The 21,422-nt window shown below is 56.9% G+C and overlaps 2 protein-coding genes across 3 annotated transcripts; one reads left to right on the plus strand and one right to left on the minus strand.

Annotated features, from left to right (window-relative positions):
• Positions 1–52: 52 nt before the first annotated feature.
• TMEM259 (transmembrane protein 259) lies at positions 53–13,508 on the plus strand. Of its 2 annotated transcripts, none has more exons than XM_054805928.1 (11): positions 53–795; positions 3,020–3,286; positions 3,616–3,784; positions 5,910–6,020; positions 7,352–7,474; positions 7,830–7,930; positions 8,840–8,897; positions 9,195–9,278; positions 9,833–9,965; positions 10,085–10,184; positions 10,882–13,508. In XM_054805928.1, the coding sequence occupies exons 1-11, from the start codon at positions 562–564 to the stop codon at positions 11,728–11,730; spliced, it is 2,229 nt and encodes a 742-aa protein (XP_054661903.1). In that variant the 5' UTR covers positions 53–561; the 3' UTR covers positions 11,731–13,508. The 2 variants fall into 2 exon arrangements, with proteins under 2 accessions (XP_054661903.1, XP_054661904.1); XM_054805929.1 differs by having other exon boundaries at positions 3,616–3,730.
• Positions 13,509–13,665: 157 nt separating this feature from the next.
• On the minus strand, positions 13,666–21,057 carry GRIN3B (glutamate ionotropic receptor NMDA type subunit 3B). Its single transcript, XM_054805518.1, has 10 exons — positions 20,605–21,057; positions 18,447–19,045; positions 16,929–17,979; positions 16,338–16,483; positions 16,034–16,149; positions 15,642–15,793; positions 15,386–15,550; positions 15,130–15,197; positions 14,685–15,017; positions 13,666–14,214 (listed from the first exon to the last, which is right to left on the minus strand). Exons 1-10 carry the CDS (start codon positions 21,055–21,057, stop codon positions 14,172–14,174), a joined length of 3,126 nt encoding a protein of 1,041 aa, XP_054661493.1. The 3' UTR covers positions 13,666–14,171.
• Positions 21,058–21,422: the final 365 nt, after the last annotated feature.

A 21,422-nucleotide genomic window follows, 5' to 3' on the forward strand; every position in this document is an offset into this window, starting at 1 on the left:
CGCTTGTCCTCCACCGTCCCAGAGTTCCCCAGCAGTGCTCGCGCAGGCGCATTGTTGTCGTTGTCGGTGCCGGTGGAGGAAGATGGCGGCGGGGCGCTGAGGGGACGGGATCGGGCCGCTCCGCACCGCGTCAGGACAACCGAGGCGCTCGCTGCGCTCCCGACAGGGCCGCGCCGCCCCGGTGACGGACCCCCCCATGGCCCCGGGGCCGGCCCAGGAGCCGTGTCCCCGCTGGGCCTGCTCGGGCCGCGCCGCTCCCGGGCGCCGCCGAGGCAGCGGCCCGCTGAGCGCCGGGGCCTGGCCCGGGCCCCGCCAGGCCTGACCCGTCCTCCGCTCGGGAGGCGTCTGCGCGCAGGAGGCCGAGCCGGGCCCGGGGAAGCCACCCCTGAGGAGAGCGGGACGGGGGCAGCGCCTGCTCGGCCCGCCCGGCGCCCCGCAGCGAGCCCGAGGGCCCCTCCGGAGCGGCCGCCTCGCCCCGACTTCTCTCTGCGGAGGAGGAACGGCTCCTCCGGCCCAGGTCAGCGCCGCCAGCGCCCTTCGGCTCCCGGCCGCAGCGTCAGGATGTCCGAGAACCAGCCGAACGCCAACAACCACCACCCGGCCAACAACAACGGGGGAGGCGGGGCTGCCGGGGGGAACAACCGGGGCGTCCGCAATCCCAACCTCAACCAGAACCCCTTGATTAATGTTCGCGATCGCCTCTTCCACGCGCTTTTCTTCAAGATGGCAGTGACCTACGCTCGCCTCTTCCCACCCTCCTTCCGCCGCGTCTTCGAGTTCTTCGTCCTTCTTAAGGTGAGGGGCAGCTTTATGGGGGCTTTATGGGGAGGAGTGGACACTCCCTCTGCACTGAGGCACTAAGACATAAATTTCCCTATAAACACAAAAAAGCTTGGCTCTGCTGGAGGTTGCAGCCTGCGTTTGGGCCACCTACACCAGGCTGTTCACTGAACTCTTGTGGACCTTTTCTCTGTGAGAAAGACATGAGTAGTCGTAATGATCTGTGGTGGTCCCCCCACTACCAGAGCTCAGGAAAAAAGGGAATCACAGAGCCACCCTGATGGGCAGCCAGGCTGGTATGGGTCAGGTCCAAGATGCGGGCATGAGAGAGTTCTATTTCTGTTTCCAAGCAATCACTTTTTAGATACATTGCATACGTGAGATATTTGATTGTAAGTGTTTTGTTGGAGTCTTGTCTTTTCAGGAAGCGGTTAATGCACAACCCCATTTTAACCCTATTTCTTTTTAGCAGCACCCTCAGCTGTCCCTGCACAGTATCACACCTCTATGTACCAGGGTGAAAACCGCCCACTTTCTCATTGATGTGGGTGCAGAACTGGAGACACACAGAGGGGCCTGGCAGTCTCCATGGGGTGAACTGCCCCTTGGTTAAATTCTGCACCGTGGCTTCAGGGCACACGCTGATACTTCTCACCAGCAATGATACAGAAAATTAGAGTAAGGGCTGGGGGGAGAGGAGCTTGCCAGTTGACAACAGCACGCTTCTGCTCTGACTTTCTAAAATTCAGGCGTTTAAAGCAAGAAGACCTTTTGGACAACTTGTCTCCTATTGCACATATACATTTTTTTCCCCTCCCAAGAAACATGCAAGGTTTTAACGTGTTTAGTTTTGTTTTTTTTTTTCTTCCCCCCCTTGTATATCTGGATTCAAGCAGATAGGGAGACAGGAATGGGGATGGTGCTACCGGCAAGGCTGTCAGGCAGCGTGAGCAGTCCAGCTGGTAGCGGTTCTTGCTGCTCTCTGCTTTTGATCAAACCACTCCTGAGGAATTAAGTGTATTCCCAGGGCATCTGCAGAGAACAGCCCGCTCCCGCCCGCAGGGTTAGGAGTCAGCCAGACTCCAGCCTGGTCTCGGCTCTGTGTGCAGCGTGCTGGTAGGAGGTGAAGTCAGAGACCATGGTCCTGCGTGCTGCTCTTCAGAGTCCTGAAACTGCTCGTGGTTCTGCTGGCTTCATCGTGGTTCCTCCTGCCACGAGGGAGGTGTTTCTGATTTACCTTCCCTAGCATCTTCCTATGCAGCTCCTCTGCAGATGCGATGTTTACCAGTCTGTTTATTCATAGCAAATAGGTCAAGAACGATGTGTAGCAAGGACAGCTAGTTTAATCAGGAATGAGCATCTTGATGCAGTTGGAAAGTGAATGTATGAAATGCAGCTGTACTGCTTACTGTACTGGCGTTTCTCAGAGCTTTCAGCTGTGAACTTTGGACAACGTTGAGTAACATCATGCTAGATTTATTATCTTCACTGTAGGGAATGAATTTTATTAGTCCACTTTGTTTTGCTGTGGCTTTATAGGTGTTCCTTGGAGTGAGCCAGGGCAAGGGAGTGGTGATGCTCTGTGAGCCCAGCCCCGGCTGGCTAGCTTGACCTGTGCCATGGCAGAGTCTGTATCATGAAGCTGGGGGTTCTGCCGTGGGTTTGAGTTGTCTTTTGTTGAGGTTTGCTTTAGTCTGCCTTTGTGAAGTTGTCAGTCTTCTCCAGGCTTCAACAGGAAACGCTTTGTGCTGAGGAGGGAATGGTTGAAAGCCACGGGTGCATTTCTGTTCCTTTCAATATGCTTTGGAGTGTTGTTACACGTTGGTGCTGTTCGGTTGGTTCACCTGCGGTGCAGTTGTTTTGGGGACAGTGTTGGTTTGGAGAACCGTACATGGTGCTGAGGCCTGTGCATGTGACCTGTGCTTTCAGCAGGCTATGTGTCACCCACAGGTATCAGTGGCAGCTCTGATCTCGTGACCAGGAGGAGATTGTTCTTGCTACTGTCTCTGCTCTGTTTCCCTGTTGATACAGTAGTGCTGAAATTACCTGATTCTGGACCACTTTATTGTTGATGCAGAGACCGCCAGGGTTAGAAAGCATAAAAACTCTTGTCCACTTGCAAATCCATTTGTCCAAATTAACCCATGGGCAAAGAAGAGATGGTTAAAACTGGAGAGCCTGTAAACAGGCCAAGGTTGTTTGGGCTGATGGTCTCTGCTTTGTTTCTCACTGTGTGTAGGCTCTCTTTGTGCTCTTCATCCTGGCTTACATTCACATTGCCTTCTCCCGCTCACCCATTAACTGCTTGGAACACGTGCGAGATAAATGGCCGCGCGATGGCATCTTGCGGGTGGAGATACAGCGCAACTCGAGCCGAGCCCCCATCTTCCTGCAATTCTGTGGCGTTGAGAAGTTCCCAGGAATGGTAGTTGAATCCACAGCTGAGGAAGAGGAGGAGGAAGAAGAGGAAATGACTGTGGATATGTTTGAAAATAGCTCTATCAAGGTAAATACGTGTTTCTTGTGTACACAGGAGGGGATGAGAACCTGGGCGTTGGTTTGGGGAAAAATGGTTTGTTAGTGCAGTCACCTTAAGTATGCCACAGTCCCTCTGTGATCCCATAGTCACCTGGAAACAGAGGGTGTCCCTTGGCTTTTCCTGAATCTCCATGTTAGCCTCTGATGATTTAAGATAGAAATTAAAGCCTGAGAAAGCGGCCTCTCTTGTGCTCCTTTTGGTGGGAGAGGCCTTCGTGGGGGGCACAGAGGGAGCACAGAAGGTGGGAGCTGAGGTGACTGCTAACATGACTTTCCCTGCTGCGGTTTTTGCAACAGTTTGAGCTGGATATCGAGCCCAAGGTATTCCTCAAGCCATCCCGGGTGAGCAGCACCGAGGCACTGACCCACAACGAAAGCCAGGAGTTCTCATTTAGTGAAGCAGCCACTAAAGGTATGCAGCCTCTGAGGGAGACTGTGTCCGAGTTTGAGATGCTAGCCAGAGCAGGTAAAGACAACTTACACTGCTATGTGTGCTCTCTCCTTCCCCTGCCCCGCCTGTTTTCCCTGCACGTCTCGTTCCTTCTGGCTTCTCTGGGCACGTGCATCGTAACCTTAAATGTCTTCCCCGATGCATTCACCTGTGGTTAATCTTGTCAGTACTAACAACAGATCCACAGCAATGTCTTTCCTTCGGCTGGAGGGAGGCTGGGAGTCAAGGGTCATCTGGGCAGTGAAATTTGCTGAAGCCTCTTGGTCTGGCGTTGTGTTTCTGCAGTGATCAGTGCCAGATATCTCAGATGAATGTGAACCTCCCTCTTTTGAGCAGTTTGCCATGCTCTTGAGAGCTGCAGGGATCCCACTGACAGCGCACATTCCTCCTTGTATTAACAGGGTTTGGGCTGTACTTTGGGTCCCTGGGTCAACGCCAGTACTTGGAATAGCTAATTAATCCTGAAAGCCACCGAGCGAGTTTTAGTGGATTGCGAGATACAGCATTGCTGCTCTGCATCATTCAGGATATCATCCTGCTTTATCCCTCCCCTTGTTCCAGCACGCCTTAAGCTGCTAATGCCTCATAAAGTCTAGAAGGAGATTTAGTGGCTTTGTAATATTTAAAGTGGGATTCCGGTGTTGGAAAACTTCTGTTTCTAGTGCTTAGGGGAGGAAATACATTAAAAAATATTGATGTTAAAATAGAAACATGGCAATTGAATTCTTATTTAATTTGCCTTTTTCACCTATGCTTTTATGCCTGGAAAAACTGGAATTCTTTGCTCTTCAGAAGTACTGGGTGTTCTAGCTGTGGAGGATTGTGAGACTGGACACTGCAGTGGCACTGTTCCCTTGGTCTTGCATTGGTTTGTGCTGATCCAGGACTCATTAGCCCTGAATTTAATATCATTCAGTCATGTGAGACTAGAGAGCAGTAAATATTTTTGGTGCAATACCTTTATTAATAGTTGCCTAAGTTCTGCGAGAGTCACATTGTACAGTGCTGTGTGCACTGATGGGCTGTGCCTTGGTTTGCTGAACACCTAGTTGGAAATGACGCAGCAGCATGGTGGGAGAGAGAACCACGCTGCTTCCCAACGTAGTTAAAAATTAATCTTTTCAAATGGGTCCCAAATACCTCTTTTTATTGGTTTTTTTCCAGGTTTCTTGTGTTTAGACAAAATATTTTACCATGGAAAAATGTTTTACGATACAAAGAAAGTAATTCTCTTGTTGATATTTGAACACTTTATTTCCATTTGAGCTTAAAACTGTTTTATAGTGGAAACAAAAGATGAAACAAACACACCAGCCTGTGTTTGCTGCCCAAGAAGTGGGATCGGAGGCGGGGGGGTAAAGTGGGCATTTCTATCAGCAATGTGTTGCTGTAAGCCGGAAGAGGCAGGTGCATTTCTTTTAAGCTATTGTACGCTTTTAACTTTTTTGCTGTGTTGCTGTGAGATGCCTGACAGCTGCCTCCCCTCACCTTTTGCAAGATACGCTGTGACAGTTTGAAAGATCAGAGATTAAATTGCTTGGCTCTGACTTAGCAGGAGGTTTTGTCCTTTCAGAGGTGATGTAGCAAAAAGCATCTATTTTGAACCTTTCTTTAAGGAAAAAAAAATAGAAACTTCAGGCCCCACAATTTTTTTGGAAAGCCCTAATTGCTCCTGCCTTTAGTTTTAAGATGTGTAATTGCAGCAGTGACCTCTGTCTCCTGTGAAGTGCAGTGCTCTTGCCCTGTGGAGTGTTTGCTTGGCGTTCAGCAGGTGTAAAGTATATTTTCCTGCTGTTTTCCTAAACAACAGAGCAGAAATTGAACAGAGCAAGAACAGGAAGTCCTAGGGCTCACCAGGCAAAGATGTGGGCAGATTCAGGAAAACGCTTGACAGAGCTTGGAACCGCTGCCCTGAAGCTTTCCCAGAAGTTTAAGGACTAGTGTCAAGGCAACAGGCTGCAATTTCAAAGAATTTGTATTGATTTGTTTTTAATTGGTTGAAGAAAGACTGGAGCCTGTGTTTGCAACTGATTCTCTTTTCAAGAACATAGTAGGAGGGAGAGAATCAGAGGTGCTATTTCTTCTTGGAAATTGTTTGCAAACCCTGCTGCTGAGTCTCCCCTCCCACCCTCTCTTGCAGTGTGGCCGCAGGAAGAGTACATTGTGGAGTACTCGTTGGAGTATGGGTTTTTGCGCCTGTCCCAGAGCACTCGCCAGCGCCTCAGCATCCCAGTCATGGTGGTGACTTTGGGTGAGTGACAGAGCCAGCCCGCTCTGGTGCAGGGGTGGGTAGGTGCTCTGCAGAGATACCTGCGTGCCGTTTCCGCTTTAGTCTTGTGGAAACTATTTATAACAGATGATGGCGCTCACTTTCCACGTAGGAGAGCTGCTTTGTGGAGTCTTCATTGCCTTAGTAGGTCATACCTTTTCAAGAGGAGTAGTCTGAAATGGTGGAGCCTGTTTCAGTGAGCCCTAACGTTATGCCCAGCACAGTTCTCTCATTGAGGAAGGAAGAGCCTTGTGGTACTGAAGATCTAGGCTCAGCGTGGAGCGGCAGCGGCACAATGTTAGAGCCCAGTGGCAAGAGCAATTGTGCATGTGTCAGGAGCGATGCTAAGCAGATCTGCTTGGCGCTGTCTCAATGTACTTCTGTGCCCCTGTTAGCACCAGCAGCCTGTTTTCCTGGAACAGCCTTCTCTTCTGGCATTTGCTCTGTTAAAACCTATCCAAGTCAGGAGTATGGTCTCAAACCTTCTCGTGCCTGTGAACTTAACTGATGTGTAACAAGCTGTTAGTGCAGCAGTCAGACTAGATTTCATTACTTACTCCTAATCAAACTGCAGTACAGCTGGGCTGGAGTATTAAGCAGTGATCCCATCGTAGGGAATGGGCAGTTTCCCTGTTAAATGTCTATTTACTGACCTGGGTTTTCCAATTCAGCTAGACAAATTCCTTTGTAAGTATCCTAGTCATTTACTGAAAAAATATTTCTGTTTGTGCTTCCTGTTTTGCCTAGATCGGGGTTATTTTTACAAGCTGATCAGTGTTTGTACAGCAGAATGCAGTACCAGCTTTGTGAGATGGAATTGAACAGCCTTCGTTAGTGCCTGGAGCCATGGGGAGGTGTTTGCGTGTCCTCTGCTGCCGGAGGGTGGATGGGGGTGGTGGGGCCCAGCAGCGTCATGCTGAGGCCAGCTGATGGCTAACAAGTCTTGGCCTGGCCCTCTGAGTTGTACCAGAACTTGTTTCTCTGGGCCCTTAGTTGGGGTGAGCCTAGGGGGATAGTCCAAGCCTAGAAGCAGATTCCCTTCATGTCTGTGCCACCAGAGAGTGTGACAGCCCTGATGTAATTCTTAAGGCCTGATTGACATTAGCATTTTGACAGCGTGGCTAGATTTGTCAGGGTGTGACATTTTCCCTCCCAGTCCTGCCCAATTTAGTTATACTGCTAAAAGTCCGAGCGTAGACCCGGGTCTGCTGGCAAACGTGTCCTTTGGAGTGATGAGAAGACTGTGTGCTTGCCTTGCTGCCTCTGTGGCTTAAGGTCTGAGCAACCTGAATGGCTTTTTGTCTTCTCTCTAGATCCTACCAGGGATCAGTGCTTTGGGGACAGGTTCAGTCGCCTGTTGCTGGATGAGTTCCTGGGTTATGATGACATCCTGATGTCAAGTGTCAAAGCTTTAGCTGAAAACGAAGAAAACAAAGGTAAGGCTTGGAGGAATTGCTTTCAGCAGCTGTGCAGAGCAGTTGATGTTTTTTCTATGGGTGCATGAATATCATCTTCCAACTATTGATTAATCTCTAATACAGGGAACTGCTCCCTGCATTATGTAGAGATGTTATTATCAAGGACAAAATGAAACAAGCAGGAGGGGAGAGGTATCTGCAGACGTGATTTCCTACCACCTCGTTGCACTGCATAACAATAAGAGTGCTGCTGTGAGGAGGTGTTGCCATAGATTTGCTTTAAACCCTGTTCCTTTAGAAGGCACTGGAAGTTTGTTCTTAGGTGTGGGTTAATCACACTGAGCTTGTGTGTTTGTGTTTGTTTTTTCTCCAGGTTTCCTTCGCAATGTGGTGTCTGGGGAGCACTATCGCTTTGTCAGCATGTGGATGGCTAGGACGTCATATCTGGCAGCCTTTGTCATCATGGTCATATTTGTAAGTTGACAGGAGCTGGGCATTGCCTGGACTCTGAGCCCAGTGCTGGTCAGCATATGTTTGATGTAACAGCACAGGCCTGAGCTCTCATCAGCTTTTAAAGCTGAGCTGGTGGAGTACGAGGTTCTACTCTGTTTTGGTTTGGTTTTTTTTTTTTTTTAATGTGGGTTTTTAAAATTCTAACAGTGAAACAGAGGAGCTGAAATAGAAGGAAGTAATGGTTTTGTTATCAGAAGGGAGATTCACATTAGAGAGTCTCTAATGTTAAAACATTCAAGCTGGCAAGGCACAGGGTGCAGAAGTTTGTCCTCTGAGACTTTTAAGAACAGGCATAACGAACTTGCCAGGAGTGATCAAGATAGAACCGAGACTCCTGTGATTGTGTGAGACAAGGTGATTACATATCAGTATTAGACAAGATCCCAAGTGATAACTGAGTCTGTGTTCATAGTCTTGAGTGGCTGTCTCCCTTTGTGTCTGACCATCCTCTGATGCAGCTCCTTGCACAGTAATACTGTGGCCAGTGAGAGAGGAGGAACTGAGTGCTGGGTGACTTGTTGGGGAGACATTGGGACTTGCTGGGAGGAGCACAGATGTGGGACAGGAAGGAACCCTGGTTCCAGCACTGCTGCTGTTTGGTTTGGCCCCTGCTCAAATATTCAGAATCAATCTCTTTACAAACAAATCACTTACTGTCTATTTCACTGCAGTAATATAGAGATTAATTGCTGTTTGTGAAGTCCTAATTGCTCTTTGGGAAGTCGGTCTGCATAGCTCTAACGAACATGGGATACGCTCAGCACGCTGTGCTACGTTGCAAGCCCAGGCTTGCCTGTCTGGGCCTCTACTGTAGTGTGATTCTGAAAGTGGCTCCCTGGCCTAATGCTGGCTTCTGTTCTCGCATTTCAGACTCTGTCCGTTTCAATGCTGTTGCGCTACTCGCACCATCAGATCTTTGTCTTCATTGGTAAGGATTTTCTAAGGGATTTAGGGTGTCGTGGACATTGTGCCTGCTTCGGCACAGTGTATCGTGCACATGCTCTTGACTGTCCCCCGTTTAGAATAGTCCTGCCCAGGGAAAACATCCCCCCCATACCCCTGTCACCGTGTTTGAGAGCTGTTCTGTCTCTTGACGAGTCTCAGGGACGGTGGAGTTGGGACAGAGGACATCACATCGCAGTGCTCTGGATGGGGAGTGATGTGGGGTGGAGGGTTCCTTGGCCCCATGTCCACTTCATGTTACAGGACATTTTTCTTCTTGCAGTTGACCTGTTACAGATGCTGGAAATGAACATGACAATTGCATTCCCTGCAGCTCCTCTCCTCACTGTCATTCTGGCTCTAGTAGGTAAGGACATCAGCTCACTGCTTGTGTATGTGCAGCAAGTCCCTTTGGGGTCGTTAGAAAGTATAATTCCCTGTGCTGACCTGGCCACGGCAGGTGGTTAGCGTGTCCGCTCATCACGAGGTGGAAGGCTCTGGAATTTGATGGCACAGTGATCTACACTGTCCTTCTGGGTCCCCTGGGAAAGAGTTCATTTGGAAATCACATAAACTGAAGCTTTGCCTGTCACTGTAGTTCATTTCAGATTCACAGTTCCTGTGACGACATTGCATTAGCACAATTTGAATTTAAAAAACAACAATAAAAACCCCAACCCTGAAATCTGTGCTGTCCAGAGCCAGCTGATCCTCTGGCCATGCAGTGACCGCAGTCAGCAGTGAAACACCTCTGCCCTTCGCTGCTGCTTTAGGCAGAGCTGGTTTACCCTGCCGTGGTCTCTGCTGTGCAGTCATGCAGCCCCAGCTCTGCGTGGGACCGAGGGTTCCACCACACACCCCTTTGCCAGTCTGGTGTCGTGCCTTGCAGTGTGCCGATGTCAGACACCCTCTGTCCTGTAGGTATGGAGGCCATCATGTCAGAGTTCTTCAATGACACCACGACTGCGTTTTACATCATCCTTATTGTGTGGCTGGCAGATCAATATGACGCTATCTGTTGCCACACCAACACGAGCAAGAGGCATTGGCTCAGGTAAGAGCTGGCAGGGATCAGCACTCACCGCACGTGTGAGAACAGAGTTAGGAGTAGAAAGAAACTCACCGTGGTCCTGTCCACTGATGTATCCTGATGTTTATTGCCTTTCTGTCCAGGTTCTTCTATCTGTACCACTTTGCCTTCTATGCTTACCACTATCGGTTCAACGGGCAGTACAGCAGCCTGGCGCTCGTCACCTCATGGCTCTTCATCCAGGTGAGTCGCTGCCACTTCTGCTTGCGGGTTCGTGCAGCAGCCGTGTGGAGACAGGAGCCACCCTCTGAATTCAGCCCTGGGCACTCGGGGTCTGGCCGCTTGTGATTTGCACTGTTACATCGCTGATAGCTCACACGGGCTGTGCTGTTAAAGAGTGAAGGAAAGCCCAAAGCAGTTTGGGCTTTATCAAATTTCTTGTCAAGCTGAGTCTGAGTAGCAATATTTGTAAGAGATTGAAATAATTCCTGGTTTGGAAATGGAACAGCAGAAGGAGGCTATTGAACAGAAGGACCTTTTGGTTGCTGGCTCAGATCCAGCCATGTGTCTGACAACAGTCTGATGTCAAATGCGTTTTGGAAGGTGTTAGGGAAGGATTTCTATCCTGTCCTTCTCCCAAAAATCCCCCCAAGGATTTCTTTCCAGCCAGAGAAATGCCTTTACCGTTTTTGTTCTCAGCCCTTCAAAGGGAAGAGGGCTTGTACTCTATTGCCCGTCTTCAGAGAGAAACTATAAAAGCTCTGACGGCAGCTTGCAGGAATCATAGTAGAAGGGATAAATCTTTCTAAATTTCAGATAACCTCTTGGCTATCAGAGCAGCCGAATTCTTTACAGCGAGAGGAAAGTGTAGTTTTCTAAGATATGCCTGGGCTCACAGCCCAGGCCCAAGGAGTGACTCCTTTCCCTTTGCCTTCTCCAGCATTCGATGATCTACTTCTTCCATCACTATGAGCTGCCAGCCATCCTCCAGCAAATCAGGATCCAGGAGATGCTGTTGCAGAACCAGCAGGTAGGCCAGGGGACTCAGACAACGCTCCAAGACAACCTCAACAACAACACTACGGCTGCCCCAATTGACGTGGGGAGCCGCCGACCCCACCTGCCCGCCGGAGCCTCTGGGGAGAGCAGCAGCCCGGCTGCCCTGACTCCCAGTGAGGCCTCCAGTGTCATCGCCGCTGCCACGGCGGCTTCTGTCGGGAGTGATCTGAACTGGGTAGCTGAGACAGCCGCCATCGTTACAGAAGCCTCATTTCTCTCTGACCTGAGCACTACCCTCCTGGAGCCAAATGTGGTGCACGAAGCCATGGCCAATGGGAACCCTCAGGATGCTGCCACTGCCTCTGGTTTGGTTGCCCGCATCAGGGTCAGCAGTGACCACCCAGAGACGGCTGTGGGCTCCATCACCATTGAAGTCACTTCGACATCTGTGGTGGCTGCAGCAGATGTTTCCCCCGCCGCAGAGGCGGCACCGGCTGTGCCCCTCGTCCCACTGCAGGAGGAGGGGGCCTCCGTCCCCAGCCCTTCCCTTCCTGAGCAGACTGAGTCTGTCGAGGGCTCGGACAGCCAAGCAAAATCTGGTGGCAAGAACTGCCTTGCGAACAGCAGCGCGGCAGATACCTCTCCAGCCTTTGTGGAGGATGCTGATCCGGACAGACGTTTGGGTCGTGCTCTTGGGGACCGGGGGGAGCACGGCCCTTGCCCAGCACCAGCGGATAGTACGCCTAGCTCCAAACCTTGCTGGGGGCCAGACTTGAGGAGCCTGTCTTGAGTCCCTATTACTATAATTCTGGACTGCCAGGAAGGCACTTGGATTTCGTTTGTTACTATTTCTCACTTCACCGTCATCCTTAACCCATGAATTCCTCTTAGCAGAGGCAGAGCAGCTGGGACAGAGAAAAGGGGCTGCGGTGAACTCCCCTGGGAAAAGCGTGGGTGGGCTTGTGTACGAGAGGGGCTGATGCGCGTGGGACTGTCGGGAGGGAGGAGGAGACGTTCACTCTGGTGGGCTGTGAGGCTCAGGGGTTGCTCGAGCCCTGCGGTCAGCTCTGGCTGCAGCTTTTCCTTGCCCCTGTCTGCCCCAGCTTTGCTCCCTGCAGTCCCCTCTGCAGTCCAGGTGCTGTTGCTGACAAGTGTGAGCTGATTTGGGACAGACCATGTGTGTGTGTGTGCGTGTGGCAACTTTCTGGTTAGAATAGCAGCTGCGTATGAACAGGGAGGGCGTTTTCAGACATCCTTGGGAGAGCCACAGAAGACAGAGGAGAAACCTGGTAAACTTCTTCTCCTTAAGGGAAGAGGAGCTTAAGACCTTCCCCAAACACTAGATCTGCTCACGCCAGGGCAAACCTGGGCAATAACCAAAGCAGAAGCTGCAGTTCAGCCCCATTTTTTTCTGTCCTTGAACTTCCCTTCGTCAGTGGGTTTGGGGGCAGAAGCTGCCGTGGCCCAGTTAGAGCTTCCATCCCAGGAGAGATGCGTTTGGCTGGGCTCAGAAGCAGCAGGGTCGGTTCCTGTGCTGGTCGGCCCTGAGGAAACACGTGCTGTCCTCTCTGCTGGTGGTGACCTCTGCGAGGGGATTTGACCTCTCCCGGGTGTTTGTGGCCAGTGTACAGTGGCACAGGCAAGTAGTCTCAAGTCATATCTGCTGGGAACTGATCTGTAGTGTCATGGAGAAGTCTGGGGTGAGGAGGGTGGCAGCTCTGTCTCTGTACAACTCTGCTTTTGGCACCTGCCACTGTGGGTGATGTAGTTTGCTTTTTAGTGCCTTGTCCCTTAAATGGGACACGTTTGCATTTAAGATCAGCCCCATCCCAGAGGAAAGATCGGCTTTTCGCTGGCTGAACTGTTGCATGACGTGGTTTAGCAAAGAACCAAAACACTAAAGCCAAGACATTTCAGCTAATTTCCCCCATTTCCCTGGCAGCGGAGGTGACGCTAGCTGTGCCGTTGGCTAACCCAGTACCACGGGGCTGAGCTGGGGGGGCTGGGACGGGGACCAGCCGCCCCCCCAGGGCTGGACCCATGTGGGGATGTGGCTGGAAGGAGCAGGGGGATTATGCCTGTAGGTAGAACAAGGGGACGCAGGAGGGTCAGGGCTGTAGGGCTGAGGAGCTCGGTGGGAAGGGAGGTGTCGCGTGGGTCACTGCTCTCTGGGGGAGCTGGGTCCCTGCAAAGCGTCCCTGCAAAGCATCCCTGAGCTCAGCCCCCGCTGAGCAGCATCTATGGGCTCCGTCGCCCTTGGAGGGCTTGTCTGCATTGCGGTGTCTCCCACCGGGGAAGGGTTTCCATGTTAGCACTGCGGGGGCTCTGAGCCCCCCACTCTACTCTCTCTGCATTTCCCACCAGGTGCCCCCCCCCCTTTTTTTTTTTTCTTCTTTTGTCTTGAGGAGCCCCGGGTGTTGCTCTGGGGAACGGGGCAGCCTGCTCATGACCAGCATGCCAGATCCTGCAGCAGCCTCCCGGGAAAGGGGCCTTGTCGGCTGCTGGCTCCCTGCCTCTGGCGTGAGTGTGCCAGAAGGGAGCGAGGGATAACCATAGGCTTCAAAGAGGAGTGGGTGGGTGGGAGGGAAGGGGGGAAAACAAACCAAATGATTTGATGAATGAAGAGTAGAGTTCATTCTATTTAATTAATGTACAAAATGTGTTTGTATATAATAATAAATATTATATCTAACAGCTGCTGTGGTGCTGCTCTGATGTCCTGCTAGCAGTTGTGCTGGGTTCCTGCTCACAGTTGAGGTGTGAGGATCCTGTGGCGAGGGGGTGCGGGCACAGCAAGTCCAACACTTGGTACTTGAGAGGCTGCTGCCACACCGGGGGTGCCCTGCTTCAGCTGGGGGGGCAGCAGGGCCAGGGGAGGCTCTGCACAGGTCCCTGTCACGGCTCTGCTCACCGCGCTTCGGCAGCCTCTGTGCCAGTGGAAAGACTGCAGGGAGGGAAGATCTTCTGCTGTGCTGTTGGCCTGATCCATTCAGGGTCCAGGGTGGGGCTGTGGGATGTTGAATTTCCTCCACGGGCAGGGGCCAGGGGACTGCCCAGGGCTGTGGCTGGTGCTGTCAACCTTGCCATCTGCCCAAGGAAGACTCCGTGTCTGGCTCGAGGTGGCTCTGGAGAGCAGCCTGGCTTTGCTGCCCTGGAGCTGGCTCTCCGGGGGGAGGTTTGGGTCTTGGCTGTCCTGTACTGTGGGACAAGGACGACTCATCTTCCTCCTCATCACTGCTGTCCTGTGGCTGGGCTGAGCTGGGCCGGGCTGTCCCTGGGAGGAGGGAAGGGTTACCCTCACCCCAAGCCTTGCTGCATTTAGGATGCAGCTGGAAGAGAAAAAGAAGACTTTTTTCTTTTTTCCCTCCATCATCTATTGTTACATGGACTGAAAATGAGCACTGCTGAGGGGCTGCCGTTTGTCCTGGTGCTGCCGTTCGTCCTGGTGCTGCAGGGGCTGCTCATCTCATCTTAACCCACTGCCTTCCTCCAGAGTAAACCCCCTCAGCTAAGGCTGCAGTTTGAACCCCCGCTGTCAGCAGGATGGGAGGAGGGAGGTGAGGGAGAGATGAAGGCTCTGGAGCTGGGGATGGGAGGCAGCCCCAGGACATGTCCCCCTCCTGCCACCCCAAGAGCCTTTTTCCTTCCAGCTCCCCATCTCTATTCCTCAATCCCAGGGTGACTGTGGAGCAGCCTGACCTGGGCACGGGCTGAGTGCTGCCCTGGCCCCCTGCCCTGCCTCACCTCTCCTCCTGGGGCTCCTCCGAGGCCGAGGGGGCAGGCAGCGCCTGGCTGCTCTTCGCTGTGCCCAACGTGGCCACCAGCTCGCTCTTCCTCACCAAGGCCGCGTGCAGCTGGTCCCGTATCTCCTGGATCTTCTCCTCCAGCTCCCGGAGCTCACCTTCGCCCGCTGCCCTGTCTGGGGGCTGCAGCACTTGTCCGTTCCCGGGGTGCCCCAGGGGGCTCTCGCCCTCAGGGGGGGCTGTGTCCAGCTGGAAGCGCACCCGTCGTGCCTCCTTCTGCAGGGCGCTCCAGGGCTGCCCCGCTGCCGGTGCCTGCCTCGGCTGGAGGTCACACCTTTTTGGGGAGGGGGAGAAGGGTTGAGCTGGGATGTCTCTCCGTGGCCTCCAGGATGGCAGGTGCCCACGGGGAGGAGGTGAGCGGGGCAGGTGCCCAGCCCCAGCCGTACCTCTGCTGCAAGCTCAGCTGCTGGCTTTTCCGTTCCTCTGTGCCCGTGTTCAGAGCCCGGTGGATTTTCTGTGGGGCAGGAGGGAAGAGTGAGATGGGGTGATGGTCTGGGGATTAACCGGGGGGGGGGGTGATGATGGTCCAAGGCCAGAGGAGGGCAGAGGGGCAAGGAAAGAGGGAGCAGTGGCGTGGGGGGGTGTGTGTGTGTGTGTGTGTGTCTTTCGGGCACTGGGTGATCCCGTTCCTGCCAGCCCCACCTGGCTCGTGTGCAGCCAGTAGTTGAATTTCTTCTTGCGCTTGATGCGGGGCAGGATGAGGTGGTAGAAGACGTGCTCGCCCAGCGAGGTGAGCAGGGACCCGCTGAGCCCGATGCAGAGCAGCACGAAGAGCCCCGAGAAGTGGTAGATGCCCATCTGCAGGGTCTGTGGGGTGGGGGGGGGGGGGGTTGGCTGAGCTCGGGTGGGGAGTCAGCCCCCCCCAGAGCCCCCCAGCCGAGGCCCTGGCCACCCGCACCTCTGTGACGGCGAAGACGCGCTTGCCGCAGGGCACCATCTTGTACCACTTGTCGTGCAGGAGGTCGATGAACCCGGCCGACTTGTAGCGGCTGATGAACTCGGAGATGTTGGAGGTCAGCGGCGAGTTCTGGGGGAGGCCGATGCCGTAGCCTGGCCCCAGGAAGGTGGGGAGAAGAGTGGCAGCGCTGGGGCAGGGGCACAGCACCTGGGCACAGCCTCCAGCACCCCACAGAGCCGGCACCGTCCCCACGCTATGTGGCCATGGCAGGGCATGGCCCCAGCCCAGCTGCGGCCAGAGCGCGCACATGCATGTGTGCACGCGCACACACACACACACACACAAAGACACGGCCCCTCCCTCCCTCCCGCCCCAGCACAGCTCCCCCAAACCTTCAATGGCGAAGGGTTTGCCCACGGTGAGCAGTTTGCAGTCGGAGTCGATGGAGACCTCGTAGTCCAGCAGCGACTTGTCCATGATGAAGGCATTGAGCTTGGGGGGCTCCGTCCTGCAGCAACGCAGGGGGATCCTCAGGGAGGGGGCTCCTTCCCTGGGGTCCCACCAACCTGACCCCCCCCCCCTCCCTGGGGTGGGAGGGGATGTAAGTGTGAGGTGGGAGTGCACAGGCTGCAGGAATGGGGCAATGCCCGCCCTGGGACGGGACATCGCCACCCCCGTGTCATCCCCGTCCCTCACTTGAGCATGGTGACGCCAGCGGGGGTGGTGGGGACGTTGTAGCGCCGCATGTACTCGTGCATCTCGGGGAAGCTCTTCTTGATGTACTCCTCGGCACTGCTCTCCCACACCGTGCCAAAGCGGAAGCCCTGCGAGGGGTGATGCAGCTGGAAGGAGGCACCAGAACATCAGCACCCCCAGCCCAGGTGGGAACAGCCCCCGGCTCCCTGGGGACGTGTCCCCAAGCCCTGAGCGCACGCAGCCCTGGGCGATAGGGGGGATGGGGGTGGGGGTGTGTCTGGGCAGCCTGTGGAGATGCAGCAGCTCTTTGGGGGGGGGGGGAGGGAAACGGTGTCTGGCAAAGAGACACCACCACCAAGAGCAACCTTGGCATGGACCCAGCCCACATCTCCCCCACCCTGGAGCTCAGGTCAGGATTAAACACCAGGCCACACAAAGTTCCTTGGGGGCCTGGGAGGACAGACAGACACACACACTTACTTTGGAGGGGTTGGGGAGACCTTTCACACTCATTGCAGCAGGAAAGGACAGCCAACCCAGCCCCTTCCCTGGCCCTCAGCCCCATCTGAAGCAGCCCAGATGCTCTCCTACCTTTGGGTCATGGATGCCTGAGAGGTCCTCGAAGGTCTTGTCCCCTACCATGACGGCCGCGAGGTTGGCTGTGTAGCTGGAGAGCACCAGGAGGCAGAAGATGGCCCAGAGGTTCATGAGGAAGCGGCCGGTGCAGCACTTGGGCGTCTTGCTGGACACGGTGCGCCCAAAGAGGATGGCGTAGCAGAGGTTGAGGGCTGAGGAGTAGGAGAAGATCTTCATGCGGTTGCGGCCGTGGGGAGTCATGCCGTAGGGGCTCTTCCACTCGTACAGGGTGAGGAAGAGTGCGGTCATGTGCAGGGCCACGAAGATGCCCACCCACATGGTCCAGTGCAAGGGCCACATGAAGGCCCCGATAGGCGATGCCGTGTCCTTGGTCCTCACCAGGATGCCCAGGCTGGTGGAGAAGAAGGGGCTGGTGAAGTCGATGACTTTGCTCCGTGCCGAGTTGATGCTGAAGGAGGTGACGGCCATGTGGGCTGTGCCGCTGAGCAGGTCCCCCACCAGCCCCGTCCAGCGCCCGTTCTTCCAGGCCCCGTATTTCCCATCGCCCACGATGTAGAGCTCGAAGTCAAAGGGTACGTCCTCAGCCAGCTTCTCCAGCAGGTCAATGCAGTACCCATAGCAGCATTTCTTGTATGCCCGTGGCACTGAGCCATTGTCGGCGCCGAGCTCCTCAAAGAGGGCATCCAGCACAGCCGAGTCATTGGTGCCAGGGTCCAGGCAGAGCTGCCCGGCTGGGCAGCTCCCATCCTCATCTGCCTCCCTGGTGAAGACGAAGGGGTGCTCCACCAGCGTCACCACCCGCAGCCTCACGCGGGCTCCCCCGGTCCCCTCGCCGGGGCTCTTGCGCTGGCGGTGGCTCTGCCACGCGCCCTCCTCCATCTCCAGCTTGCCATGCCGCCAGGTGCCCACCGTCACCCAGGTGGGCTCCCCCCGCGAGTCCCGCCGCAGGCTCCAGATGCGGTACTGCTGCTCCGGGCGCACCAGCGTCATGTTCTCCACGCGCACGGGCCCCGTCCGGCCGTGGAAGGATGTGTTCGCCAGGAACCTGGTGGGAGGAGGGGGGGGGGGGGGGGGTTGTCACAGCTCTAGCATCACCGGCAATGGGATGCGACCTGCAGGGGGGGAGCCAGGGATGGGGCTTGGGGCCGGGAGCAGGAGGTGCCTGACTCAGGCACAGACAAGGGCAGAGAGGAGCAGCAGGATCCGGCCCTGCTGCCACTGCCCTGCAGCTCGCTGTGCTGGCAAGGCCAAGCGTTATTAATATTTATAGAGCAACTCTGCTTGGGCAGCATTAGGGAGCTCTGAAGTGACACGTACCCCCCCTGTGCAGCCAGCACAAATCGTATCCTGGGGGGGGGGGGGGATGAGCCCCACAGAGTGGCTGCACACACTGGGGACCACACTGGGCTCTGCACGCTGAGCCCTGGGGTCCCCACAGCCCCCCCCACCCCATGCACCGCAATATGATGGAGCCGGAGTGGGGGAAAGGGGCACCCACAGCACCTTCCTTACCGGGAGAGGAAGAGCCCCGAGGACTCGCCACCCGCCCGGTGCCTGTCATTGCAGTTCACCATTGTCTGCAGCAGGGCCAGGTCGGGGCGAATGCGGGCGGCGCTGCCGATGGCCCGGGACACCAGCTCCACCGCGTCCTGGATGAAGAGCTCCAGCGGCGGCCGGTTGACCTCCCCATAGGCCAGCAGACCCAGGGGCAGCCCCTCTGTCTGCAGCTCGCCAGCGCTGAGCGGGGAGCCCAGCATCCAGTGAAACTCCTGTGGCAGCAGCCCCGACTCCTCGGCCACCCGGAAGATGAGCCGAGCGCGTCGCAGGTCGCAGCCGAGCACCAGCACCGGGCTGGAGAGAGTCCTGAAGCGTTCCCCATGCTGCCGGAGGTAGTGGGTGGCCCCAGGCTCATCCAGGTAGCCGAGGTCCAGGATAGTGTGGAGGAAGAGCTGGGAGCGGCGGGCCCAGAGGCTGAGGAAGCCAGAGACGTCCCAGGGGTGGCAGAGCACCAGGTTGGTCTCATGCCAGTCGTTGGCCTGCAGGACGCTCACCAGCACGTCCACCAGCGTCTCCAGCGAGCTCTGCCGTTCCACGTGGAAGTGGAAAGGGCTCTGCCAACACACAGGGGTGGTGGCTGTCCTCCTGCCCATGGGAAGAGCCCGGAGGCAGCAGCAGGCAGGGTCCCACCAGCCCTCGGCTCAGCTCCCCTGTCCCTCCTGCCCTGGAGCCACCCCATGCTCCCTGCCCACTCCCTGCCTGCTCCCTGCCCACTCCGAGCCCCGTCACAGCCTGGGGAGATGGTTCCCCCCCGCTGCCTGCCCAGCACTGGCTGTGAACCCACCCACAAGCCAGAGGGACCAAAGGGAGAGCCTCGGGCAGACACCCCGCAGGACCCCCTGGCTGGGTGGGCAGCAGGGCTCATGGCCACCCGAGCAGCGGGTTGCACATCCCCCTGCCCACACGCACAAGTGTCTCACGCTCCCAGCCAGGTGCTGCCCCAGCTCCCCGCAGCTGCACGCTCCAAGGACACACTGCTCGCCAGGCAGCAGCCAAACACACGTGGAGGGCAACGCAGCCTGCCAGCGCTCACCGCCTGCCCGGGCGTCCCTGGGGAGAGGCTGGTGGGACAGGGGCCGGTGTGGTCCTGCCACGTGCCAGGAGAGGAGTCACTTGCACCCAGGTGCAGCCCAGGGTCAGTGGCACGTGGAGCCCAAATGCGGTAAGGCCCCAGGCAGAGGTGGTCTGTCCCCAGAAGGGACCGGCCAAGGGAAGGGAGAGGGACAAACCCAGCCCAAGGACACAAGGCTGCCGCAGGTCTCAGCTTGGCAGGGTTTGGGCTGCGAAGTGGCACCAGCGCCGCTCCTGAGACAGCAGGGCTGAACTGGGTGGCACAGGGGACTGCAAGGGTCCAGCGCCAGGGCATGACCCCAGAGCCCCTCTGGGGCTGGACTGGGGTTGGGACCATGGGGCTGTGGGGTTGCTGGACGAGCCAGGGAAGTTGCCTTGGAGTGGGAGCTGGGATGGGGCTGGGATAGAGCCAGGCTGGGGGCCGGGAGAGAGATAGGATGGAGCTGGGATGGAGCCAGGATAGAGCCGGGATGGAGGCTGGGATAGAGCCAGGATGGGGCTGGAATGGGGGTCAGGGGGTGGCCTGGATAGAGCTGCGATGGGAACCAGGATAGAGCCAGGATGAGGCCAGGATGGAGCCCGAGATGAGGTTGGGATAGACCCAGGATGGGGTTCAGGATACAGCCTGGCTGGAGGCAGGAATGGGGGTGGGATGAAGGCCATGATGGGAGCCGTGATGGAGCTGGGACGGAGCCGGGATGCAGTAAGGATGAAGGGCTGGGATAGAGTCGGGATTGAAGCCGAACCGGGATCGGGATAGGAGCCGGGATGGAGTCGGGAGGGGAGCCGGGACTGAGCCGGGAGGGGGACCGGGAGGGGGACCCCGGGATAGAGCCAGGATGGAGCCGGGATGAGGAGCAAGGACAGAGGAGGGACGGAGCCGGCACGGCACGCAGGGACGGGAGCAGGGACGGAGCGCTGCGTCCCGGCGTCCCCGGTCCCCGCCAGCCGCATCCGAGCGCCCCGGGAGCGGCAGCGAGATGCGCCCGGCCGGTGCGGGTACCGGTGCGGGTACCGGTGCGGGTACCGGTGCGGACCTTACCTGCGCTCGGAAGGGCAGGGGCCCGCGGGTGTCGAGGAGGCTGACGAAGGGGATCTGGAGGGCGGCGGCGAGGAAGTCGAGCTGGAGCAGCTCCCGGCGGGAGCGGGGCAGAGCCAGGACGGCGGCCACGCCGCGCACCACCAGCGCCCCGCAGAGCCACCGCGCCAGCGAGCCCGGGTCCCGCGCGGCCGGGGCGCCCGCCACCACCTCCAGGCTGAGGTTGTAGGGCAGCGCCGCCCCCCCGGGGCCGGGCCCCCCCCCGGGGCTCCCCCCGCTACCGGCGGCTCTCACCAGCGCGGCGCGGAGCCGGGCGCGGCCGGGGGCGGCGGGCGGCAGCAGAGCCCCGAGGCGCACGGCGGGGCCGGCGCGGGCCAGGACGCGGCAGGGCTGCGGGTGCCCCCCCGCCGCGCCCAGCGCCGCCGCCAGCAGCCAGAGCGCCCGCAGCCCCGCCATGCGCCCCGCCACCGGCCCCGCCGCTCTGCGCCCCGCCGGGGCGGGCCGGGGGCGGGGGCGGCTCCGGGCGGGCGGGGGCGGCGTGCGCGGGCAGGGACCGGCAGGGAAGGGCAGGGACGGGCAGGGACCGACGAGGACCGGGAGGGTCCCGCCGTTAGCGCCGGACCCTGGTCCCGGCCAGCGGCGCCCGCCCCGTCCCCGAGCCGAGCGGGAGGGTCTGGGGCGGCCCCGGTGCGCGATGGGTCACGCCGGACACGGCCCACGCAGCGCCAGGCACGCCTGCAACACACACACACACACCGCGCACTCCGGCCTGGCGCTCGCCCACGGCCACGCGTGGGTCTCCGCACCCCGCAGCAGAGCGG

This window comes from Grus americana, chromosome 28, assembly GCF_028858705.1.
Source record: "Grus americana isolate bGruAme1 chromosome 28, bGruAme1.mat, whole genome shotgun sequence".
Classification (NCBI taxonomy): Eukaryota; Metazoa; Chordata; class Aves; order Gruiformes; family Gruidae; genus Grus; species Grus americana.